A 19,699-nucleotide genomic window follows, 5' to 3' on the forward strand; every position below is an offset into this window, starting at 1 on the left:
ATTGTCTCCAGCAGCTGGATGTTCCTGACAGGGTTTTCCTGCAAGTACTAACCCAGCTCAATGCTTGTGTGAACAGATGGGATCGTAGCATACGGTGGCATGTTCACCTTGAGCATGTGTGTGACCCAGCTACTACTCTCCCTCCCATCCTCCTGGCAGCTTAGTAGTTCACCCAACAGACCCGATGTGGCTGGTTTCTTCCAAGAAAACACCTTTTCCCTCTGGGTCCTCCAAGGAAACTCCCAGCAAAACAGGGAAGCTATTTCTAAGCTTTAAACAAAGGAAGATAGTTTCCGGTTCTTCTTTGTTCAGCTCCATCTCCCCTCCCACCATGTCACTTTTTACCATGATCTAATCTGCTACTATTGAGTCAGATGAGCCTCAAAGCTGGGAAGGAAATCAATCTGGTGGGAAGAGGCATTGGGATGCTAAATAGTGACTATGTTTTTCATTTGTTACAATCCATCATTCTGCCTCAGATAACTTCAAAACAAAACACCAGGCACCTTTTCCTGTGGTGCTCACCACAAATGCGTCCCCTTCCCTGCGGCTTGGTACAAAGGGTTAACTCACTCTGCAAGCTGTCCGGGCAAACGCCTGGGGCCCAGCAGAGCCCACTGATGCCTGGGTGGCTGCAGAAAGACACAAGGGGCATGCCAGCAGGACAGCTCAAAGCGTGTGAGGGAAGAGGTGCATGTGCCTACTGGCATCCTCACTGATGGTGCTGGGAAGCAATCCAAAGACAGGCAGGCGTCACCGTAAATGAAGCGGGAAATAACTGAGCCTCCTTTGCCAAACGGGAATGGACCGGTGATGGGAGAAGAGCCAACAGGTTAATGCCAATGACAGAGTGCTAACAACTAGAGATGGGCCCACGTCCTGGTCTTTGGATGTAGATCTAAGCATTCCCCAAATGTACAGGGGGCAGGGATTTGGTATTTGGGGTTGGCCCATGTCAGAGAAGGGTCTGAGTATAAAATTCAAGGTTTATAGCCTCAGGTCTAAAACCAAGTAACTCCCACCCTTTCCATCTCCCTGGACTCCCAAATGGCTGCTTACTGGGCCATTTCCCATCAGCACCCGATGGTTAATTTGTTACTTATCTACTGCTGCAGTTCTCTTAACGGCTTCCATGTCACCACCCCAAACATCTCAGTGAGGGAGGGGGGAGCATGCTACAGCCAGGAAGGGAATACATAAAAATAGCATGATTATTTAAAAAAAAAGAGGGTCACATGGGTTGCTGAGTGGGGTCAGACCATTGGCCCAGCCAGCTCTTGCAGCCAGCAGCACATCTAGCATCAGCTAAATACCGAAGGCATCTATTCAGCCAAGCACTTGAGCACTTGCTTAACTAGATGTGAGAGACAAATCCCCTCCTTCAAGGTTTGCTTAAATCCCTGCAGAACTACTCACATGCTTAAGGATGCGCTCAACATTTTGTGCCTTGCTGAGCCACAGTCTAATACATCTTCTCCAAGGGGAGTTCAGCGGGTCCTGGCAGGGGGATGGACTCAAGGAGCTAATATGTAGATTTTCCCCATCATTCAGCTCTAAGGTCCTCCTAGCTGTAGTCAGAATCTGATAGGTCAGTGGATGGGGCTCTCCCTTCCAGCCAGACTCAAAGCCCACAACAGAGTCTTCTGATGGACTTCTATGGTCAGTTTGGACCATAGACAGGGCCCAGGCAGTGGTGTAGCACTGGAGCCGAAGTGGAAGTTTCCTCCCTGACACTCCCAGCACCATCTTCAAAATAGCCACTGAAAACCTTTAATTAATTCATTGCACTTTTCTTACAACTCACACCCAGGCCAAATGGATTTGCATTGTATTTTATTCATCAGGCTTTGCTCCAGGGCTCAGTCTGCATCTGCTGCAGGCCAAACCCTGCTTGCCATTACATCGGAGTGAATCCAGAGTCACGGTGTGGAGCTCAGTCGGACGATGCTGGGTTTGTCCGGGTGCGGGTGAGTTCGTCCAGTTCATGGGTGCCAGCCAGGAGAGGATTTTTCTTTCCATGGCGCTAAACACCTTGGAGATCAGAAAAATGTAGCACTGCCCCCAAGCCACAGCATCCAGACTGCCACAGCAGCTGAGAGCTCCACACACCATGGCCATGGCCCTCACCCCAACTGGCTTCCAGCAAGGCCGGCTTGGCTCCCTCTTCCCCAGGCCGCCAGCTTGTTCTGGTGGCGACAGAGTGGTAATGAAAGGCTGGGGCTGGAGCAACGCTGGAGTCATTTGCATATCTTATTTATATGCTAATTGGGCAGCTTGTTTCCAGGCCCTCCAATCCTTGTGCGTGCGTGATAATTAGATTCATCTGGGTGAGGACAGGCACGGATGAGAGAGCAGCTCTGATCCCTGCAGGCCCCCTTGCTTCCTGAGACAGCGGTGACGGGCAAGTTTCTTGAAGCCCCATGTATCTTACTGTGTTTTATTTCAAATTAATGACTCACCAGGCCACCAAGGCGCCCCTGCGAGAGCTGGATGAGGAGACGGCTGCCCACAGTGCATGTGAAGTTACTGGTTAGCATGGCAGGAAATCCTGCCTCATAAATTCATGGCCAAGGCAGCTGGATTTATGGGTCTCCTCCCCATCTGCAAACAGGGACTCAGGATCCCAGTCAGGTGACTTCTATGACTGCCAGTTTGCAGTACCCATGGCAGGGCCGCACAGGAGAATCCAGCCCCTTTTGTGCTGGCTCCTGCACCCAAGCTCTTCTTTCAAGTGGCCACAGTGGCACTGTCCCCCTTGTGCAAAGTCCTATGACTAGGACTTCCGAGATCTGAGTTCAGGTCCCTTCTCCGCTACAGACTCCCTGTGTGACCCTGAGCAAGTCACTTCAGCTGCCTGACCCTCAGTTTCCCATCTTGGAAGCAGAGATGGTGAGATACCATCTCAGCCACGCTGTGTGTGTGTCTTGGCTGTTTCGATTGCAAGCCCATCAGGACGGGCTGGAGTAAGGCACAGAGGCTCCAGCAGTCATCTGAGGTGATGAGGCTCTCAGCTCCCATGCAATAGTATGTTCCCACCCATCTGAGTGGGAAAGAAAAGCGTGAAAATGAGGCCTGAGTAACTGACGCAGTGAGCCTGAGACAACAGCTCTGAGAGGCACAAACTACCCCCTTCATGTCAACGGTGGTGGCAAATAAACCACAAGACTCACTGCTCTGGGGAGTCCCTACCCCAGCAGGGGACTCCAAGGTATGTCCATACTACTTCCTAAGCCCAGGTTCCAACTCAGGTTTGAGCCCAATGCCCTGCTCTGTCCACACACACAGCAGGCTGACTCAGGTCAGCAAGCACCCAGGTCCTAGGATTCTGCTTGGGGGGATGGGCCAGAGACTGAGTCCTTTTGTGAGTCAGGTCCAAGCCCTGTCAGTTTGCTGTGTGGACACAGCTCAAGCCATAGACCCAACTCAGAAAGGCTGCATAGACATGTTAGCACAGTTTTGAGACCAGGCTCCATCCGTCATAAGCCCAGGTTCACAATTCAGTGTGGCCACTCAAACGCGGGCTTGGAAACACTGAACCCACAAACCTGGGTCCCATGGATTAGGGTTTACAATGCAGTGTAGACATACTCTAAGTGGCAGCAGAAGAGAGCAATGGGCGCAGGCAGATATGTCCTGGCTACTGCCCCTGCCTCTCCAGGCATGGAGAGAGAGAGTACCTGGTACTCTCAAGGGGCAATGATTCCTTTTTGCTGTTCTGGGGGTGAGGGAGCATGATGGGGAGCAGACCTCCCCCAACCACTGCTTCTACCATCTGCATCTCCAGGTTGGAGGGATGGGGCCATGGCTCTGAACTGCATTAATCTAGCCCTGCACAGTCTCTTACTCTGTGTTTGCAAACACAACAGGGACCTGAGCCTAGCTGGCCCCACAGACGCTACTGTAATACTAAGAGTCATCGCACACTCAGCTTTCTAGGGGCTTAGGAACCTGTTGGTTTAAAAGGGAGATTGGGTGCGAGGGGCCCATAGGACAAAACCTCAGGCCGGGCTGGTTTTCCAGCACTACCACAGGCTTCTGCAAACAGGGACTCAGGATCCCAGTCAGGTGACTTCTATGACTGCCAGTTTGCAGTACTCATGGCAGGGCCGCACAGGAGAATCCAGCCCCTTTTGTGCTGGCTCCTGCACCCAAGCAATTCTCTCAAGTGGCCACAGTGGCACTGTCCCCCTTGTGCAAAGTGCTTTGAGATCCCTTGGCTAGAGTGTAACCATCCTAGTGATCTGGGCCCTGGCTCCACTCTGCCAAACCAAAGACACCCCTTCCCCGCAGCAGAGATGAAGGACGCGGAGATTGCCTGAGCCACCAGCAGGCACCAACAGCGAGCACCTGGGAAGACATATGGGCAGTTAGTGAGCAATAATGGGGCCATACCACCCCCTGGCTGAGCCACGGGAACTTCCCAGTCACAGCAGAGCATTCCTGTTAACCAGTGAGGGCGGGACACAGGACTCAGCTCTATTAGGTACTGGCTTTTCAGGGTGGTGTGGGGCTGAAGGTTTGAAACATCCCCTCTGCACCTGGGCTTGCTCTTCTGCATACAGGGGCCCTGCCTCTCCCTCTCTGTGCTCCCAAACTCTTTCGGCTCACCTCCCACCCTCTTACAACATTGATGTTGGAATGCAACATCTTATTGTGCACATTTCTTTTAGGCCTTAAGAGGCTTGATTTAAGTATTTATGTGCTCACGCTGACACAGGTGTTGAAGCCAGCTCCCTGGAGGAAATCAGGAGAGAAGGGAGCCTGGCCGGGGAAGCCCAGGTGGAAGCAGTAGAGGACATGAGATTAGGAACTGGTCAGGAATTTTTCAACAAAACGGAGTTGTTGGAACCAAAACATTTTGCAGAAATGTTCCCATTTCAAGGAAGCTTTCACTGGGAGAGGTGGCTGAGGTCCAGCCTGGGAGCTCTGGCCAAATCCAGAGACCCATGCAGAATAGGCTGGTGGTCAAGGGATGCACTGAGATGAGGGAGACCCAGGATCAATGATAATGAAGGAACATCGGTGCAGTGCAGTGCCCAGAGGGAAACAAATACAGGAGAGAGCCAGCCCCTTGCCATTGGGCAAATGTCAGGCTGGCAGGGACCTTGAGAAGTCCTCCTGTCCAACCCACACCCTGAGGCAGGACCAAGAAAACCTAGAGCATCCCTGAGAGGTGTTTGTCCAACCTGGGGGCAGTGGGGGCTCTGTGGTGAGTGACAGGAGACAGCCCCCTTGCACTGGCGGATGGAGGGACTATGGAAGGAGCATTGCAGCAGGGATGGACTCTGCAGGGATTGCAGATGGGAGCTAGGGGGGGGTTAGGCTGGTCGATTGATGGTGAATAATGTTCACGGCCATCCAGGCACATGAGGTTAGCTGATCACCTGCCTGGGCAGAAATCACAGCATGGGGGCAGGTGGCATAAGTAGGTGCAGGAGGGCATGGGACAGCATCCTCTTGGTCAGGCTGGTGCCTTGAGGCCTGGAGGATTGTGCTGCTCAGAGCCGCTCCCCTTCCTTGAACACAAACGCTGCCATTCAGAGAGAGTTAAAGCTATGCCTCTGCTGGCAGGTACGTGGCTGGTTTCAGCAGCGCCCTCCTTTCATTGGATTGTGATGAAGGCCTCAGCCCCCATTTCATTTGTCAAATATTCTTTCCCCCCCTCTCTGTGACAGGCCAGTTTATAACAATGGCTGTTCTGAGACATCCTTACGGCACAGACGGATCCAGTGCCAAGGAAACGATTTGCTCACCCCTCACTCTCTCTGCTTCAAAACCGCTGTATTTCTTTCACTCGTACAATGAGTTACTGCACAGATTGACATGCTGCCTGCGTTTCCCCCTTGGGTTTAACGGAAATCGCCACGACGCCTAGTGCTTCTTCAGCCAGAAATGCCAAAATGATGGAGCTGGACACGAGCTCGGAATGTAAGCGACTACATGGGCTAATGGTCCGATCTGCTACAGCAAACGCTTGTGGCCACTGGACCAGACCAGACCCTTCTGAACAAGGACAGCCACCAAACAAATGAATAAACCCCCTAGCATGCTGTTAAAGACTGTGACTGAAAGCCCTCACGCAACACTTCCAGCCTCCTTGGTACTCCCTAGGGGAGTGAGGAGAGTCCGGCTACTGAGCCTGGGGTAAGCAGGGCGAGATCGTGGGCCACACGCTTTCCCTGCCTCTCCAGTTCCATCGTGCCCTCTGTGAAGCGAGCCAGCCAGTTCCACGGCGAGCAGGCAAGGCTGCTCCTAGCTCGCTCAGAAGGGGGCTAATATAGAAACTAGGTGAACTGCCCTCAGATCCATTGCAGCCTAATGGACCTGTTCAGGTCAGGACCTGCTGGCCCCACAACCAGCTTCTTGACCAGATGAGATGAGAACAATGGGACTCAGCCCCCTTCCCCCACTCCCGTTGGGGTCAATGGGCTCCTGGAGCTTAAAATCTTACGGCCAGGCCAGCACAGCAGTGGTAGTCACGCGGCTAGAGGCAAGAGTGAGAAAGGGGAGACAAGTCACTAAATGAGCTGTGACAGTTCACTGATGCACAGAGACGCTCCCAGGATAGGGAAGGACACGCCTTGCCCAGAGGGGGAATTCCTTGACAAACAGCAATAGCAGCCAAGCGCAGGCCCCGTCCCCTGCAGACAGTCCGTGAGCTTTTTCTTTCTTCCTTAGCCAATGAGTTAAACAAAACAATCACCACCTCCTTCTCAACAATACGGTCACCCAGCCCGACCCAGCCGCGGGAAGGGCCTGGCCCCACGGTGGCTCTCAGAGCGATGCAGTGGGAGATTAAGGCCAGAGCTCCAGGTTGGCTGGTCGCAGGCCTTGCTGCCACGTGCGCATGCTAATGCAGAATGGAATGATGCCACATTTAGGCCCAGCGAGGCAGTGGCTGGCGGGTGCGTGTGTGCGAGGGAGAGGCGCCCGTCTCCATCACTGCTTCAGTATGCTGAACGCTGACTGATCAGTCTACGCGGCGTCCGAGGGCTTTTTGAAGTTAAATTGGCTGCGGGTGCCCTCTGACTCCTGAGAAGATCAGTCACAGGGGAGAAGAAGAACATTGCTCCACGTCCATCTTCACTTATCCTCATTATTCAAATCCCAGTTCTGGTTAACACTTTCATGCCTGGTGGCAGTGACTGGTGGCGCAGGGTGTATTAATCAGAGAAGGAGCTGCAGGCCTGCAGAGCATCACGGGGTAAGAGGAATTATACACACCCTAGGAGCAGCTTGATTAGGACTCCATGGAGCCTGTTTACATTCAGCCTTTTGTCCTTTCTGCTCCAGTGAAATGGCTTCTAAGCATGATGACGCTTCCTCACGTGGACACAGGTTCTTATGTTGGTTTGTGCCCAAGCGATGACTGTGATCATGAAGGGCTCTACGTTCAGTCATCTACATCAGTTTCTCTCAACGAGTGGTCCGTGGGCAGGTGCCGGTCCCTGAGCTCTCCCTGACACAGCTTAGGAAGGCAGCAAGCTGGTCCCTGGTATCAAAAAGGCTGTAGAACACTGGTCCATGTAATACAGGCCCACTGTTACCAGGAGTGGAGGGAGCTTTGGATCCGGCAAAGGGCGCTGAGCACTTTGCAAGACTGATTCCCATCGACATACAGGGACATCTCAAGACAGAACTCTTGCCAAGCCTCGAAGAGGGGAGGCTGGGTGTCTGCAGTGAGTCGGGGCAAAGCAGCACCATAGCCCACAGCTGATTTGATCGGTGGAGGCAGGAAACTTGCTGAGAGTGGCCTGCATTACTCTACTTGGGAGGAAGATGAAGGATTCGGGCTGGAAGACATAAGAACGTCAGGCAGGCCTAGTGGGGAGGGGGGAGCATGGCTGCAGGAGGCTGGAGGGGGAGGAAGAAGATGTTTAAGGAATCCCATGGAATCCATTTAGCCTCCTGCTCCCTTGGTTCCTTTACCATCAACTTCAGAAGCAGCTCAAACCTCCACTACACCATCCCATGCACCCTTTGGTGCAAAAGCATCACTTAGATCCAGATCCTTAAAAAGGTATTTAGGTGGCTGGCTCCCACTGAAATCAACAAGAACTAGTCACCTAAATACCTTGGAGAATCTGGGCTTTAATAAATGCTCCATTATAAATCAACCTTCACCCCAGAGCCATCGTTTCTAGCCATGCCTCCTCCTAATGGTAGGGAACATACACACTGTCTCTCCCTCCATCCCCACTGCTGCGAGGCTCCAGGGAGAGGAGGCAGTGATGGGCGCAGCATTTCCAGTACTCTGAGTGCAGCAGGGATCCCCAGCTGACTCCACCAGGCACATGGCAAAGCCCAGGCCTGAAGAACCCCTGGAACATGGATCTGGGGTCAGAGCTCAGCTGGGCTGTTTTCCTTTTGAAAGGGAGAGTTGTTTCAGGGTTGTGTTGTCTACAAATTGGATTTTCCTACTCTGACCTCTGCTGTTGGCAGCGCAAAACCTGCCAGTGCCAAGGAGCAGAGTCATTAGTATAAGGACCAAAAATCCTCTGCCCTGGACTCTATGCCATTATCCCTAGCTCGAAGCAGCTCGGATTCTTAACAGCCTCCATGGATGTTTTTCAAACCTACAGCTGGCAGAGGGCTCTCACCTAGCGCCCCCTGCTGAAGCTGTGTGACAGCGCGCTCACGCCCATACCACGCAGCTCTTCACCCACAATCATTCCTTGCCCCACTAGACGGTCTCTCACGTGAGGCGTTCACAGCATTTCACACATGAATTAAAGCAGGCTGCACCCTGGTATGCTTGGTGTCACCAGCCTCCACGTTACAGATGGCAGAGTCACTAACTTGGTGCCAAGGTCTCTCAGCAAGTCAGTGACAGAGCTGGAGACATGACATTGCCCCCCCAAACCTCCCTGTGGTAATCACTAGGCAGCACTGCCTAAGCATCAGTTCAGTTCTAGAAGTGTTCAGACTTCCTGTGCAGTTTGTGTGTGTGTCAGTGCTGTCTCCACAGCCCATTCCACTGGGCCACAGGAATCCAGCTAATGGTCCTTTCTCCAGACAGTTTACCTAGATTCTACCTGGGGCAACCACAGAAATCCAGCCCAGCTGGAGCAAACTAGACCATGCAGAAAGAATCTGGACTGGATTTCTATAGCCACACGGTTGAGGTTCTGCTCCGCTGGCCAGCAGAGCAGAGTTGTGAGACAACGCTACATTGAGAACATTGCAGCTTTTGCAGCTCTTGCAGCAGATTGGGCAGAGCAGCCCAGCAAAGAGTCACATGGGGAAAGCCGTTCCCATGCCTCTAAATCTTTAATCGTCACCATGCAGTTGTCACCGACCCTGAAGGCAATTCATAAAACTCATTCCTAGAGTCATCTGTTTGAAATTCTGGTTCCAGAGAAAATAAACTCTCCCCCCCCCCCCCCTTACTGCAAAAGTCCATTAGCAACAAAGAAATTGAAAACTAATAAAAAGAATCCTCACAACAGGAATAAAAGTGCCGAAAATGCAGGATGCTGTCTGGGTAGTGAAACCCCAAGGTACTGACAGTTACAACCTTGTTTTAATCATCCTGCGTCAATGGGAGATGGGGTTTGTTTAGTTAGCTACCCAGGAACCTCTTGCTTCAAGAACACACGCACAGGGCAACACCCACCCTGGAGCCAGCAGCCCCAGCTGCAGCTTGCAGAGAGGAATCATGATGCTTTTGGCCACTCAAGGTATGTCTACAATGGGGGAGGGGGGCAGGGGGAGGTGCATTCTTAATGCAGGTTAACTAACTCAGGTTAAAACAAGAGTGAAGACACAGCAATCCAGCGTTTAACTGGAGTTGAACCTGAGCTGCTAACCAGAGTGAAAAGCAGAGTCATCTCATCTTCACTGTTATTTTAACCCACGTTAAGAACTCTCTATTTATTTATTTTGGTACAGTGTAGATACAGTCAGACTCCAGCTGAGGCAGAGAGAGGTGAAAGGTCATATTTGGTCAATGGCAGAGCCAGGAATAGAACCCAGGAGTCCCTAGCATGCCAGCCTCTTGTTGTAATCGTGGGAGTACACTTCCCTCCTAGTTTTGACAAGCTAAGGGGGAAAGCCAATACCTTTTTATTAACACTCTCTATAAACTATTTGTCTAGGGTCAAAAATCCATACCAACAACAACTCTTAAAGGGGATGAGCAGCTTTGATTCTCACAGCTACAGCACCTCGGACTGGGTTTCCAATGAACTCTTTAAACTAACTTGAATGCAAGAAATGTAACGAGAGAAAACAAAAGAATGTTTGTGTGTCAATTAAAAAACTCACTGGACAATTCAGAAGGTACTAGCTGACCTTGGACAAATACTGAAATTTCTATCAAGTATGCTGCTTAAGTGATCTAAGGCTTTATTTGCATACAAATAAAATCTAATTAAAGCACTGCTTGGAAAAGTCCGACTCCCTGTCCATGCATACAGATGCCATTTGAGCCAAAGGCAGGTTGACACTGCTGTAGTTTCACAAGTGCTGGGGACCACAGGCCTCTGAGCAGTTCCTGGAATGAGCTCATTAGCCCATCTTTTCTCAAAGAGATCCTGGGAGAGTTTCAGAGAGTCAGCATTGTCTCCAGAAAAGGGCTGTGATAATATCCTTTTCCTATGGACCCTGGAACCAACGCATCTGCACATCAGACTGAAATGTATGTTCCGTGGGGAGGAGATGTTAAGAGGGGCTTGGCAGTGATGAGCCAAAGCACAGTAGAATGATTGTAGCTGAAAACCACAGCTGCCAACTTTCACATGGTAAATAAGCACCCTGGCTTTCACAATAAGCCAGAAACCAAGCGTATCCCATTTCAAAACAAGCCAATCCCTAAGAACCCCAACACTCTATGTAACTAGATCCCCCTGGTGTGCAGTCTGGGACTGTGGTAGGCCCACTGTGCACCCCTGATTCTCTCCCCACCTTGCCCCTGCTTGTCCCCCATTCCCTCTGCTTGCTAGGAGCCGACCCAAAAAAGAGGCAACGAGACACAAGCCAAACAAGCTACAAGCAACTCACAAGCCAGTTAAGCCAAAAGCAAACCCAATTTCTGCATTTCTTCCACGGGTTTGGCAGGTCTACAGAAAACCTCTTAGCATGGAGGAGGAAATGTGCATTATTTGTATATCACTGCACAGCACTATTCTATGGTTACAGCAGGAGGCAGGACTCCAGGGTTCTTTTCACAGCTCTGCCACTGATTTGCTGTGAAGCCTTGGCTAACTTAATGTGCTGGAACCTGGCCTATTGGCTCACTGCTCTCTAAATTGTGAGCACTTTAGGGCAGGGGCCGCCTTTGTGTTCTGTTTGTACCCCACCTAGCAAAATGGTCTCCTGATCCATGCCTAGGGCTCCTACGTGCAGCCATCATATAGAGAATTAATAAGAATAAACCACCACCTCCTGGCTGGAGAGAGGAGAACGCTGCCAGGATGGTGCTGGAGCACTCATCTCCTGAGTCAGTGTTCCTCAGACTAAGACAGAAGAAGCAGAAAGTAAAACAGTAGCGTGGAGGATGGAGGTAACATAGATTTCTATTCAGTATAAATGCAGTGGCTGGGTAGTAAGTAGCCAAGCCAGATGAACAGAAACCTGCTGAGGCACAGCAGGTATGACCTAGAAGGAAACAGGGCTAAAAGAGGTAGCGAAGAATGAGTGGGGAGCTGCAGGGAGCTGGAAGCCATCAGAATGACCGTGGCAAATTGCACCTATTTGGGGAAGTTGGCCAGCTGCGTGAATAGGAAACTGGCCTACACCCACCAGGATTTCTCTCTGTTCCATTAAGAGTTCACAGATACGAGGCACTTCCCATTGGCTCCCCAACAGCAGTAAAGCTTGATGGAGCCGATACTGTTGTAGGTGGCACCTGGAATGAAAGTTAATGGAGGGCCTTCAGCTGGAGCCGTCTGTTATATCCTGAACAACCCAACACTGCATCATGGGCTCTGCACAAGAACTGGAAGGCCTCAATCCCACCTCAACTCTGCTGCTGGCTGAAGTATCATTTCATCTCTCTTTAGTGTGAAGTGGGGCTAAGTCCTTTGCTGCCTCACATGGGAGTTGGCAGAACGAATATGCTTTGCAGAGGGCTTTCAAGATGGCAAGTGCTACTGTCAGCCTCTATCAATTGCCATCCAAAGGAGCAATCAGCCTAGGCTTGTTTTCCTTGGTTGTTTAGGAAATCATCCCCTTTCCCTTGCGACTCTGCTTGTACATACAGATCCCTTTGAAACCTCCAACCCCTCTGGCTCCTCTTTCATCTCCTCTTTCAAAGCTCCATCGCCGAAGAGCAGTAATTGTAAGCTGATAGTCCTGGCACCGTGCTACTGTTAACCACCTGGCATTGCTGTCAGCTACCTTCTGTCTTCACCCGCCCCCTCTAATTAACTCTTATCCCTCCTGCTTTCAATGGGGGAGGCTCCGGCAGGTTTCTGTTATTCATAGGGAATGGGAGCTTAGTGGAGAAGGTTCTTGAGAACTTGCTACGCTGGTGCTAACCAAAGGAAACAGGTTTCTGTGACAAGGCACTTCAAAGGCTGTCATTCTGCTAGGAGGAAGTAGCACTCTAGCATTTTTCAGGCACTGCAGAACGGCCCTTGTGTTCTCCCCCCTTACACCCCCTGCATTTACCCAACTGCTGAGGTCTTGCCTTGACCAGGATAATGGCCAGTGCCAGTGGTAATAAATGCAGAGTCCAGCTGTGTTGGCTTCCAGCTAACAATCCAGCCTTTTGGACTGTTCAATGACCACTGAGAATGCTCCTTGTGCCAAGTAGTTTGGAAGTTAAAATGAATCATGCATCTGTGTGAAATGTATTGTAAAAAAAAAGTCTCTGGGGCCAGCTTTGAAAACCGATAAAGGCTTCTGGAGCGACGGCCGGCTTGCGAACGGCTTGGCTAGAACAGGAGCATCTGTACCTATGCCACGAGCTGGAACACCCAAGCACAGGAACAGAGTGAGGGCGCAAGCAGCCGTATATCTGTGACTGGCATGAAATACTCTTGTCAACAAAGGCAGCTTACAGGTCATTGCAGACTCTATTGAACTTACATGTCTGTGATTAGGGTTGTACCATAGGGGTTTACAGCCAAAGGAAGGAGGCATTATCAGACCTGCTAAAATGAAGAGTGTATGTGTGTGCATAGGGGGGGAGAAAGAGTCATGGGAAATGAAGTTCATAATCTCTAGGACACTGGTTCTAATCTAGTCCTGGTTAGTAGTGGCTGTAAGTCATTTGTATGTAGCATCTGTTCAGTAGCCTATGAGAAATGGCTTGGCCTCATGCTTGTTGCTATAGTAGAGAAGCATCCACATCACAAACATCGCCACAACTGGCATCTTCTACAGAGAAGCCAAAGATTAAATGGCCATGGAGACTAAAATACCCTGATAGTGGTTTCCCCAGCTCAGGGCTGAGGCAGATCTGATGCTCCACAGGAATGAAGCTTGCATTGCTGCTGATGCCCATGCTGTAGCTACATGATGGAAAGAGGACTTCACACCTCGGGGCTGTCTAAGTGGCACACACTGTTTACCAGCATTACATTTATTAAAAAGGTAACGTTGTCCCAAGCCTGTTTCATACTTCAGCCTCCCTCCTGCCTCAAGCCTCCTCCCATGTTGTTGTTGCTGCTCTTTGAAGCGTTGCAGAAGATTGAATCCATCCCCAATGCCACTTTGATTTCAGATTTACAGTCCAGCCAAAAAATCCTCCCATCAGTTGAGTACTTAGAGAGAATCATGGGAGGAGAAAGTGTTTATTTCCATAGTAAAGATGTGCTCTAATATTTTCTGATAAATCAAGCTGGGTTTTATGACGCTAATAAATTTGCCAGCAGAAACTTCATTTGCTGCCAGAGGAGGTGGAATGATTCAATTTGTTTAATTTTAAGCGTAAGGGAATGTAATTGAGAAGGGTAAAGTACAGATGTTTTAATTGAGTTTTCAGAGAACATCTAGAGATGCAGGAGGCAGGAGGCTAATAAATAGGGACAGACTAGGGCTTCAATTACTCTCTGAGCTGTCACAACCACCCCTACCCTCTTTGTCTGCCACCTCCCCGCCTTCTGCTGCTCCCATGGACTGATTAGAAGTGGTGCCACCACCAGGAGAAACTATTTCTTATGCACACAGGAAAAGGCCAAATCAAGAGAGATGCAGAATGTGTGTTTTATTTGTATGCTTTTTGGAGAAATAATTACACACTGGGACAAGCTGAGTACGGCGCAGTGAGGATCCAAATAACCCACTGTAATAACAGTCATTTAAAAATCTCATTCTTAAACCGGACAGGAGACGAGTTATCATGCCACACCAAGCCAGTACAGCAACTGGACCCTTTCTGCCCCCTGCCAGCTCTGCATCTAATGAGATGGGCAAGGACCTAGTGGAGATATTTGCTCTGGCTTGATCCATCTAACTTCCTGTTTTCCTTCAACTTTGAGGCATTTCTTGTTTCACATTTTAAATGAAAAATGTTCTGCTCCCCTTCCTCACTATGGAGTTCCTCTCATTAGGAGGGTTGATTCTTTCACCGAGCGAGGTATCTAGAAAGTCTCTCTGATGTTGCTTTTCATGTGTAGGGAGGAGAGTGTTCCCTGGTGGGATGCCAGGCAAGACACTCATTCTACAATGAGCCAGACATCCCTTGCTGCTCAGCTACACCTCAGATCACAGCTGTTCACAGTTTACACAGGGGCCCTGCGGAAACCTCCCTTGCTCAACATTCCAAAGGAAGCTTCTCAGGAGGGGAATTAATCCAAGCCAGAGAAGAAAAGGCACATTGTAACTGAAGTCCATTAAAACCAATTCTGCCTGTCAGAAGGCAGAGACCTGTGGAATCTTAGGTGCCCATGCAAGGAGGGGTTTGTGGGAAAAAGGGAGACAATACCATGGTTTTGTGCTTTGACAAACATCACTGTCAGACCTTTTTGGGCTGGTGGTGGGAGGGTCACTGCGCTTGCCATGAGCTCATGAACCAAGCTGTGCTGCCTCAGGCCCAGTTCCCAGGCTCTGGGCCAGCAGCTTCTGCACACTACTGTATTCGGAGCTTGATGTTTGCAGCTATATCAAGGTGGAGACTGGCTAACTCTCAGAGCCAAGGTCTGCTAGCAACTCCGCTCCCTGACCTGGACAGGCCAAGGGTGGGCGAGGGAAAAGGACAGCAGGGTCTTTGAGCATTTGGCAGCCCTGGAGCAGAGAAGGAATAAACGGCTGATTAAAGTTGCCTGTTAACTTCTGGACACCTGGGAACGTGGTCTGGTTTGGTGCTGTCAGTGGGACACAAGGTGAGAAAATCAGCTCACTGCTTTGAAGGCTTGAAACGGATAGAAAGACCCTCGAAGCCTGTTACCAAAAGGAGCCTTGTGTCAGGTAGCATTTCCATCCATTCTAAGGTCCTTCACAGGCTCATTTCTTTGCTGCAAATGTGCAAAGCTATTCCTACCAGCGCCTGCCCCTGTGCTGTACAAGAACAGAAGGGCCCAGTGTGCCCTGCCACGGCGTCTATGATCTGTCGCATTCCTGGCTGTCAGACATAACAGCCGTGAGAATAAGCAACAGAAGGAAGCAGGTGCAAACTCCTGCACTAGTTGCAGCAGGTGGCTCTGAGCTCAGCTGTACTATGGATTTGCCCTCCAAACTGCATCTGTGCTTTTGTTCTCCCTAACCCAGAAGAGAGCATCGGGCTTAGCAATTCATTCACACATCCCACTCAGTAACCTGGCACCAAAAGAGCCAAATTAGCTTTCTTGTAGCACTTAGGGCTGTGTAGGTAGCTGAGTGATGCACCAGCAAGGGCTGCCAAATCCTGTTTATGATCGGGAGGACAGGGGATGTCAGGTTTATTATGTTGGAACCAACTCCCCTCTACCCAATTGGCACATCCTGGTTTATGCAACATTCAAGGACATCTTCACGTCGCTTAAGGGGGTGTGAGAGGTGTTCCCTCCCTCCCCCAAGCTTTTTGAAGAAAGCTGCTATTGCACAGCCCCTGCCACCTGAATGTTTCCATGGCAGGAAGTGCTTCATGTCACACAGAAACCTGAAGCTTATATTAAAAAGAAAGCTTAATTAAAAAAAGATTGTATGCCCAAGCTCACCGCCGGTGAAAAGTGACATTTAATATAGCAGTAGCACTGGGCGCAGGAGACTGGCAGCTGTCTTTGAAGACGACTTAATCACAGGGGGGGAAATGTCTTAAAAGATTTAAGATAAAAAGTTTAACAGTAAAAGTTCTGCCTCCTGTTATTAAAGCCTTTATTTTATGACCTTTGACCCTGGGCCCTCAGATTGCTAGAGTAATAAATGTGTCACTTTGCAGTAAGAGAGTCAGCAGCCCCAACAGCAGAGATTTAATCAAAGATTGTTGGTGTCCAATACAACAGACAGTTCTCATGCAAGAAGAGAAGCGTCTCTCAACCTGTAAGCTGGGGTATGGTGTGCTAAGTAGAATTTTTGGAGGGTGGATGATTCTTAAACTCTGTCTGGAACAGATGCAAGAAAAATTCTTAACCCTAGGCAGAGGGAGAAGTTAGAAGTAGGATAATAGCATTATGGACCATTTCCAGTGCATCTTCTATGTTTTTGCTCTCTGCTTATACTTCTGAGCTCCATTTCTGTAAGTGAGACAGCACAGTGAGTGGGGCAGTGCTGAATTCTCCAGCTGGCACTACATTCTCCCCTGAGTTAACACCCAGCTTGTTTCAAGGCTAATTACCCAGAGCAAGAGACTGGAAATGTCAGTACGCCCAGCAAGTGCTTGAGGGTCTAATGCATGTCACCGACAGGTAATTAGCACCTCCCAAGGCCACACAGATCCTGACTGCTGTGGTTATAGTCTGCCCTGCTGCTCCAGCTCTTGTGAGATCTGTTCTGACAGTTGAGGCCACTTAGCAGCATCAAAGAGCTAACAAAGTGAGGAAGCGACTGGGATCCAGAGCCTCGCAGAATGGGTTTGCCTTGGGACGGAGAGGTAAGGCAACCAGAAAAGTGGCTGGAGCAGAACTCCAGGACCAAGGGTTGGTGTAATCTTATCAAACAGGCAAATGAGCTAATCCAGACCCATTGAGTCCACACGTTCTACCCCACAGACCACACAGCAAATAAAACAAAAGGCCAATGTTTTCTGAAAAGGTAGTAACAGAAATGGAGAAACCGTGAGAAAGATTAGTAACAGGATCAGTCATAGTAACCATATAGAAGCCCATTGCTTTCTACAGTTTCCTGACCCATCCCCCAGACATGCCACCAGTTGTCATCCCTAGTTAACCGGCTCCCTCACTGTGCACTTGAAAATCTTTAACAGAACCCAAAAAGTCTGCTACTTCCTTGGTGAGAGATAAGCAGATCACTCCAGAGAACTACTGTTGGATTATGTTAGCAGTTATAACAGTTCCCTGTCTCTGGCAGAGATATTTGTCCAGCTCTCATGGGGAGCAGATGCAGGCCAGACAGCCTCCCATGTGCCGAAACCTGCAGCAATATAAGGAGGCTGCTCCTGGACAGAGAGGAAGATGCTCTGTAATGGAGCTTCCCCAACTCAAGGCAGAAACGGTCAGACACTGTATAACCATGGAGGCCTTCTGAGAGCTCCCAACCCTTTGCATGTTCAGTTTGAGAACCAGAATCAAAAGGAGGTTGAGCAAGTTACATCAGCACCCAAGGTGAAGAGAGGATAAAAAGTCCTGACGTCCAGGTTAAACCTGCATCAACCAGCTGATTGCTTGTGAAGAGCAGGTTGTTGGGTTTTTGTAAACTGAGTCTGAAAAAGGAATTGAAATTCTGGAATCTCCTCCAGAGCCCTGGATGAAGAATGCCGCTGCCCCATCATCAGAGTTTTGTCTCGCTCAGGATGATATTTGCAGTTACAAACACAAAGCAGAAAAGACTCCAGAGCAGCACAAACCAGATCCAGAAGATGTGCCGGAAAGGGGACAGATGGTTATTGACTGTGCCACTGCCGAAGACCAGCTGACTGTCCTTCCGACTACAGTAGGCCAAGAAAGCTGGGATGATGTACTGGATTCCATTGCCAGCATAGGCTCCCGTGATGCCCACCAAGGACTCCAAATCATGTGTGCAGACAGCCACCAGCACAGGGGGTATCAGAGTGATTGCTGGAAAGACAATCCTATCCACCACCCATGGGTACATCCCACCTTCCCGGTGGAAGAGGGTCTTCCAGTTGTTCCGCAGAGTCACAGCGATGATCGGGAAGTTAGTGCTGATAGTGAAAACGGGAAAGAGGCCAAGGAAGTAACGAATGAAGGTGATGTTGGTGATGTTACGGTTGGTGAAATTGAGTGTGTACATGTCCATGAGGGTCTCATTGCGGAAGCAGTAGATGGCTGTGAAGGACAGGAGGCTGTAGAAACCCAGTATTAAGATGTAATCCAGCAACACCAGCTTGTTTACATGCTGCTTCTTGGAGATTGGAGTGATGAGGGACGGCAGTGAGTGCTGGCACATGAAGGAGTAGACACACACCCCAAAGAGGTTGGGGATCCCCGAGAGCTGCGCCAGAGGCGGGTGACCTTCCCCTTCACCCTTGCCGATGCGGATGAGGGCCAAAATAATCATGATGACAAAAGCTGCAAAACAAGTGAGAGAGAGAGAGAAAAAGAGAATATGGTAAGTCATGCGAGCATCCAGGCTCCCAAACACAGCTCTCCTCAGCAGCACAATCTCTGCACTGGATCTCGCTACATGTCTACAGATCAGGAGATAAGGAAAACCACTTCCTTGTGGAGAATGTGGCAGTGCGTATCAAGGAAGAATATACAAGGGAGTTACCACTTTATTGGCTTTCAACACGAGGCTGTACATCAGAGAGAATCCATATGGGAACAGCCTTCTGACTTGGTCTTTAGCAAGTATATCTAACCATCACCCTCTCTCAGGAAATGGGCACGCTGTGCTCTGCAAAGTCCAACACTGCTATCATTCATCACCTCAGGGTCCCTCTTCCTAGCCTCCTTGTTGAGGTATGTGAAACACCTTCCCCCCGGCCCCATGAAGTTAGCCTAAAGGGTATTTGAGAGAGATTACTCTGTGCAGGAGGCAAGATCCTTAACTTTGCCACAGATACCAATGCCACTCATGAGACTTGCTAGTTGAGGTCCTTGAAGCATTAGCCTGTGGGATGTGTGTTGGGGATAGTGCGACTCACACAGCTGCTATCACCTGGGAAGGTGGGTGGAACAACCACTAGCACTGGTTATTTCTTGGGCAGGAAGAACAGGCTGTCTACTGCTAACCCCAGAGGAGGGAGAGAAACTAAAGCAGCACTGAAAAAAAAAAAAAAAAAGACATTAAAATGTATCAGTTCCAGGCATAAAATCCATCTGTCTGCCCTTTACCCTGATAATGGGAAAAAACTCAACTAACGATATTTTACTAGCCTGTCAAAACAAGGTACTTGCTATGGACAATAAGAAATATGAACGGCTGGGTTAAAGTCTAGGCAGGAAATGAAGCCTATATCACACTCCAGCAGTAGAACCTGGGCTAAAAGCAGTTAGCCACGTACAAGGGACAACAGCCGAGCAATAGGCACAGTAAGAACCACATCCTGACATTATGGAAGTCACCGAAAGCCTAGGAAAGCTGGTCACTGGCTGAGTTACCGAAGGGTGAAGCACTCTGCCTGCTTGACAACGAAAGACAGTATTTGCAATTTGAGAGTATATCCACACTACCAGCCGGATCAGCGGGCAGC

General features: G+C 49.8%; 1 protein-coding gene across 6 annotated transcripts in view; it reads right to left on the reverse strand.

Annotated features, from left to right (window-relative positions):
• Positions 1-14,135: 14,135 nt before the first annotated feature.
• TMEM104 (transmembrane protein 104) overlaps positions 14,136-19,699 on the reverse strand; it is a 65,825-nt gene continuing 60,261 nt past the window's right edge. For all 6 annotated transcript variants that reach the window (XM_030533869.1, XM_030533870.1, XM_030533868.1 and 3 more), the window contains one exon: positions 14,136-18,572. In XM_030533869.1, coding sequence (XP_030389729.1) covers positions 17,812-18,572 — 761 coding nt within the window. In that variant the 3' untranslated portion in view covers positions 14,136-17,811. The remainder of the gene's footprint in view (positions 18,573-19,699) is intronic.

Source organism: Gopherus evgoodei, chromosome 15 (genome assembly GCF_007399415.2).
Source record: "Gopherus evgoodei ecotype Sinaloan lineage chromosome 15, rGopEvg1_v1.p, whole genome shotgun sequence".
Taxonomy (NCBI): Eukaryota; Metazoa; Chordata; order Testudines; family Testudinidae; genus Gopherus; species Gopherus evgoodei.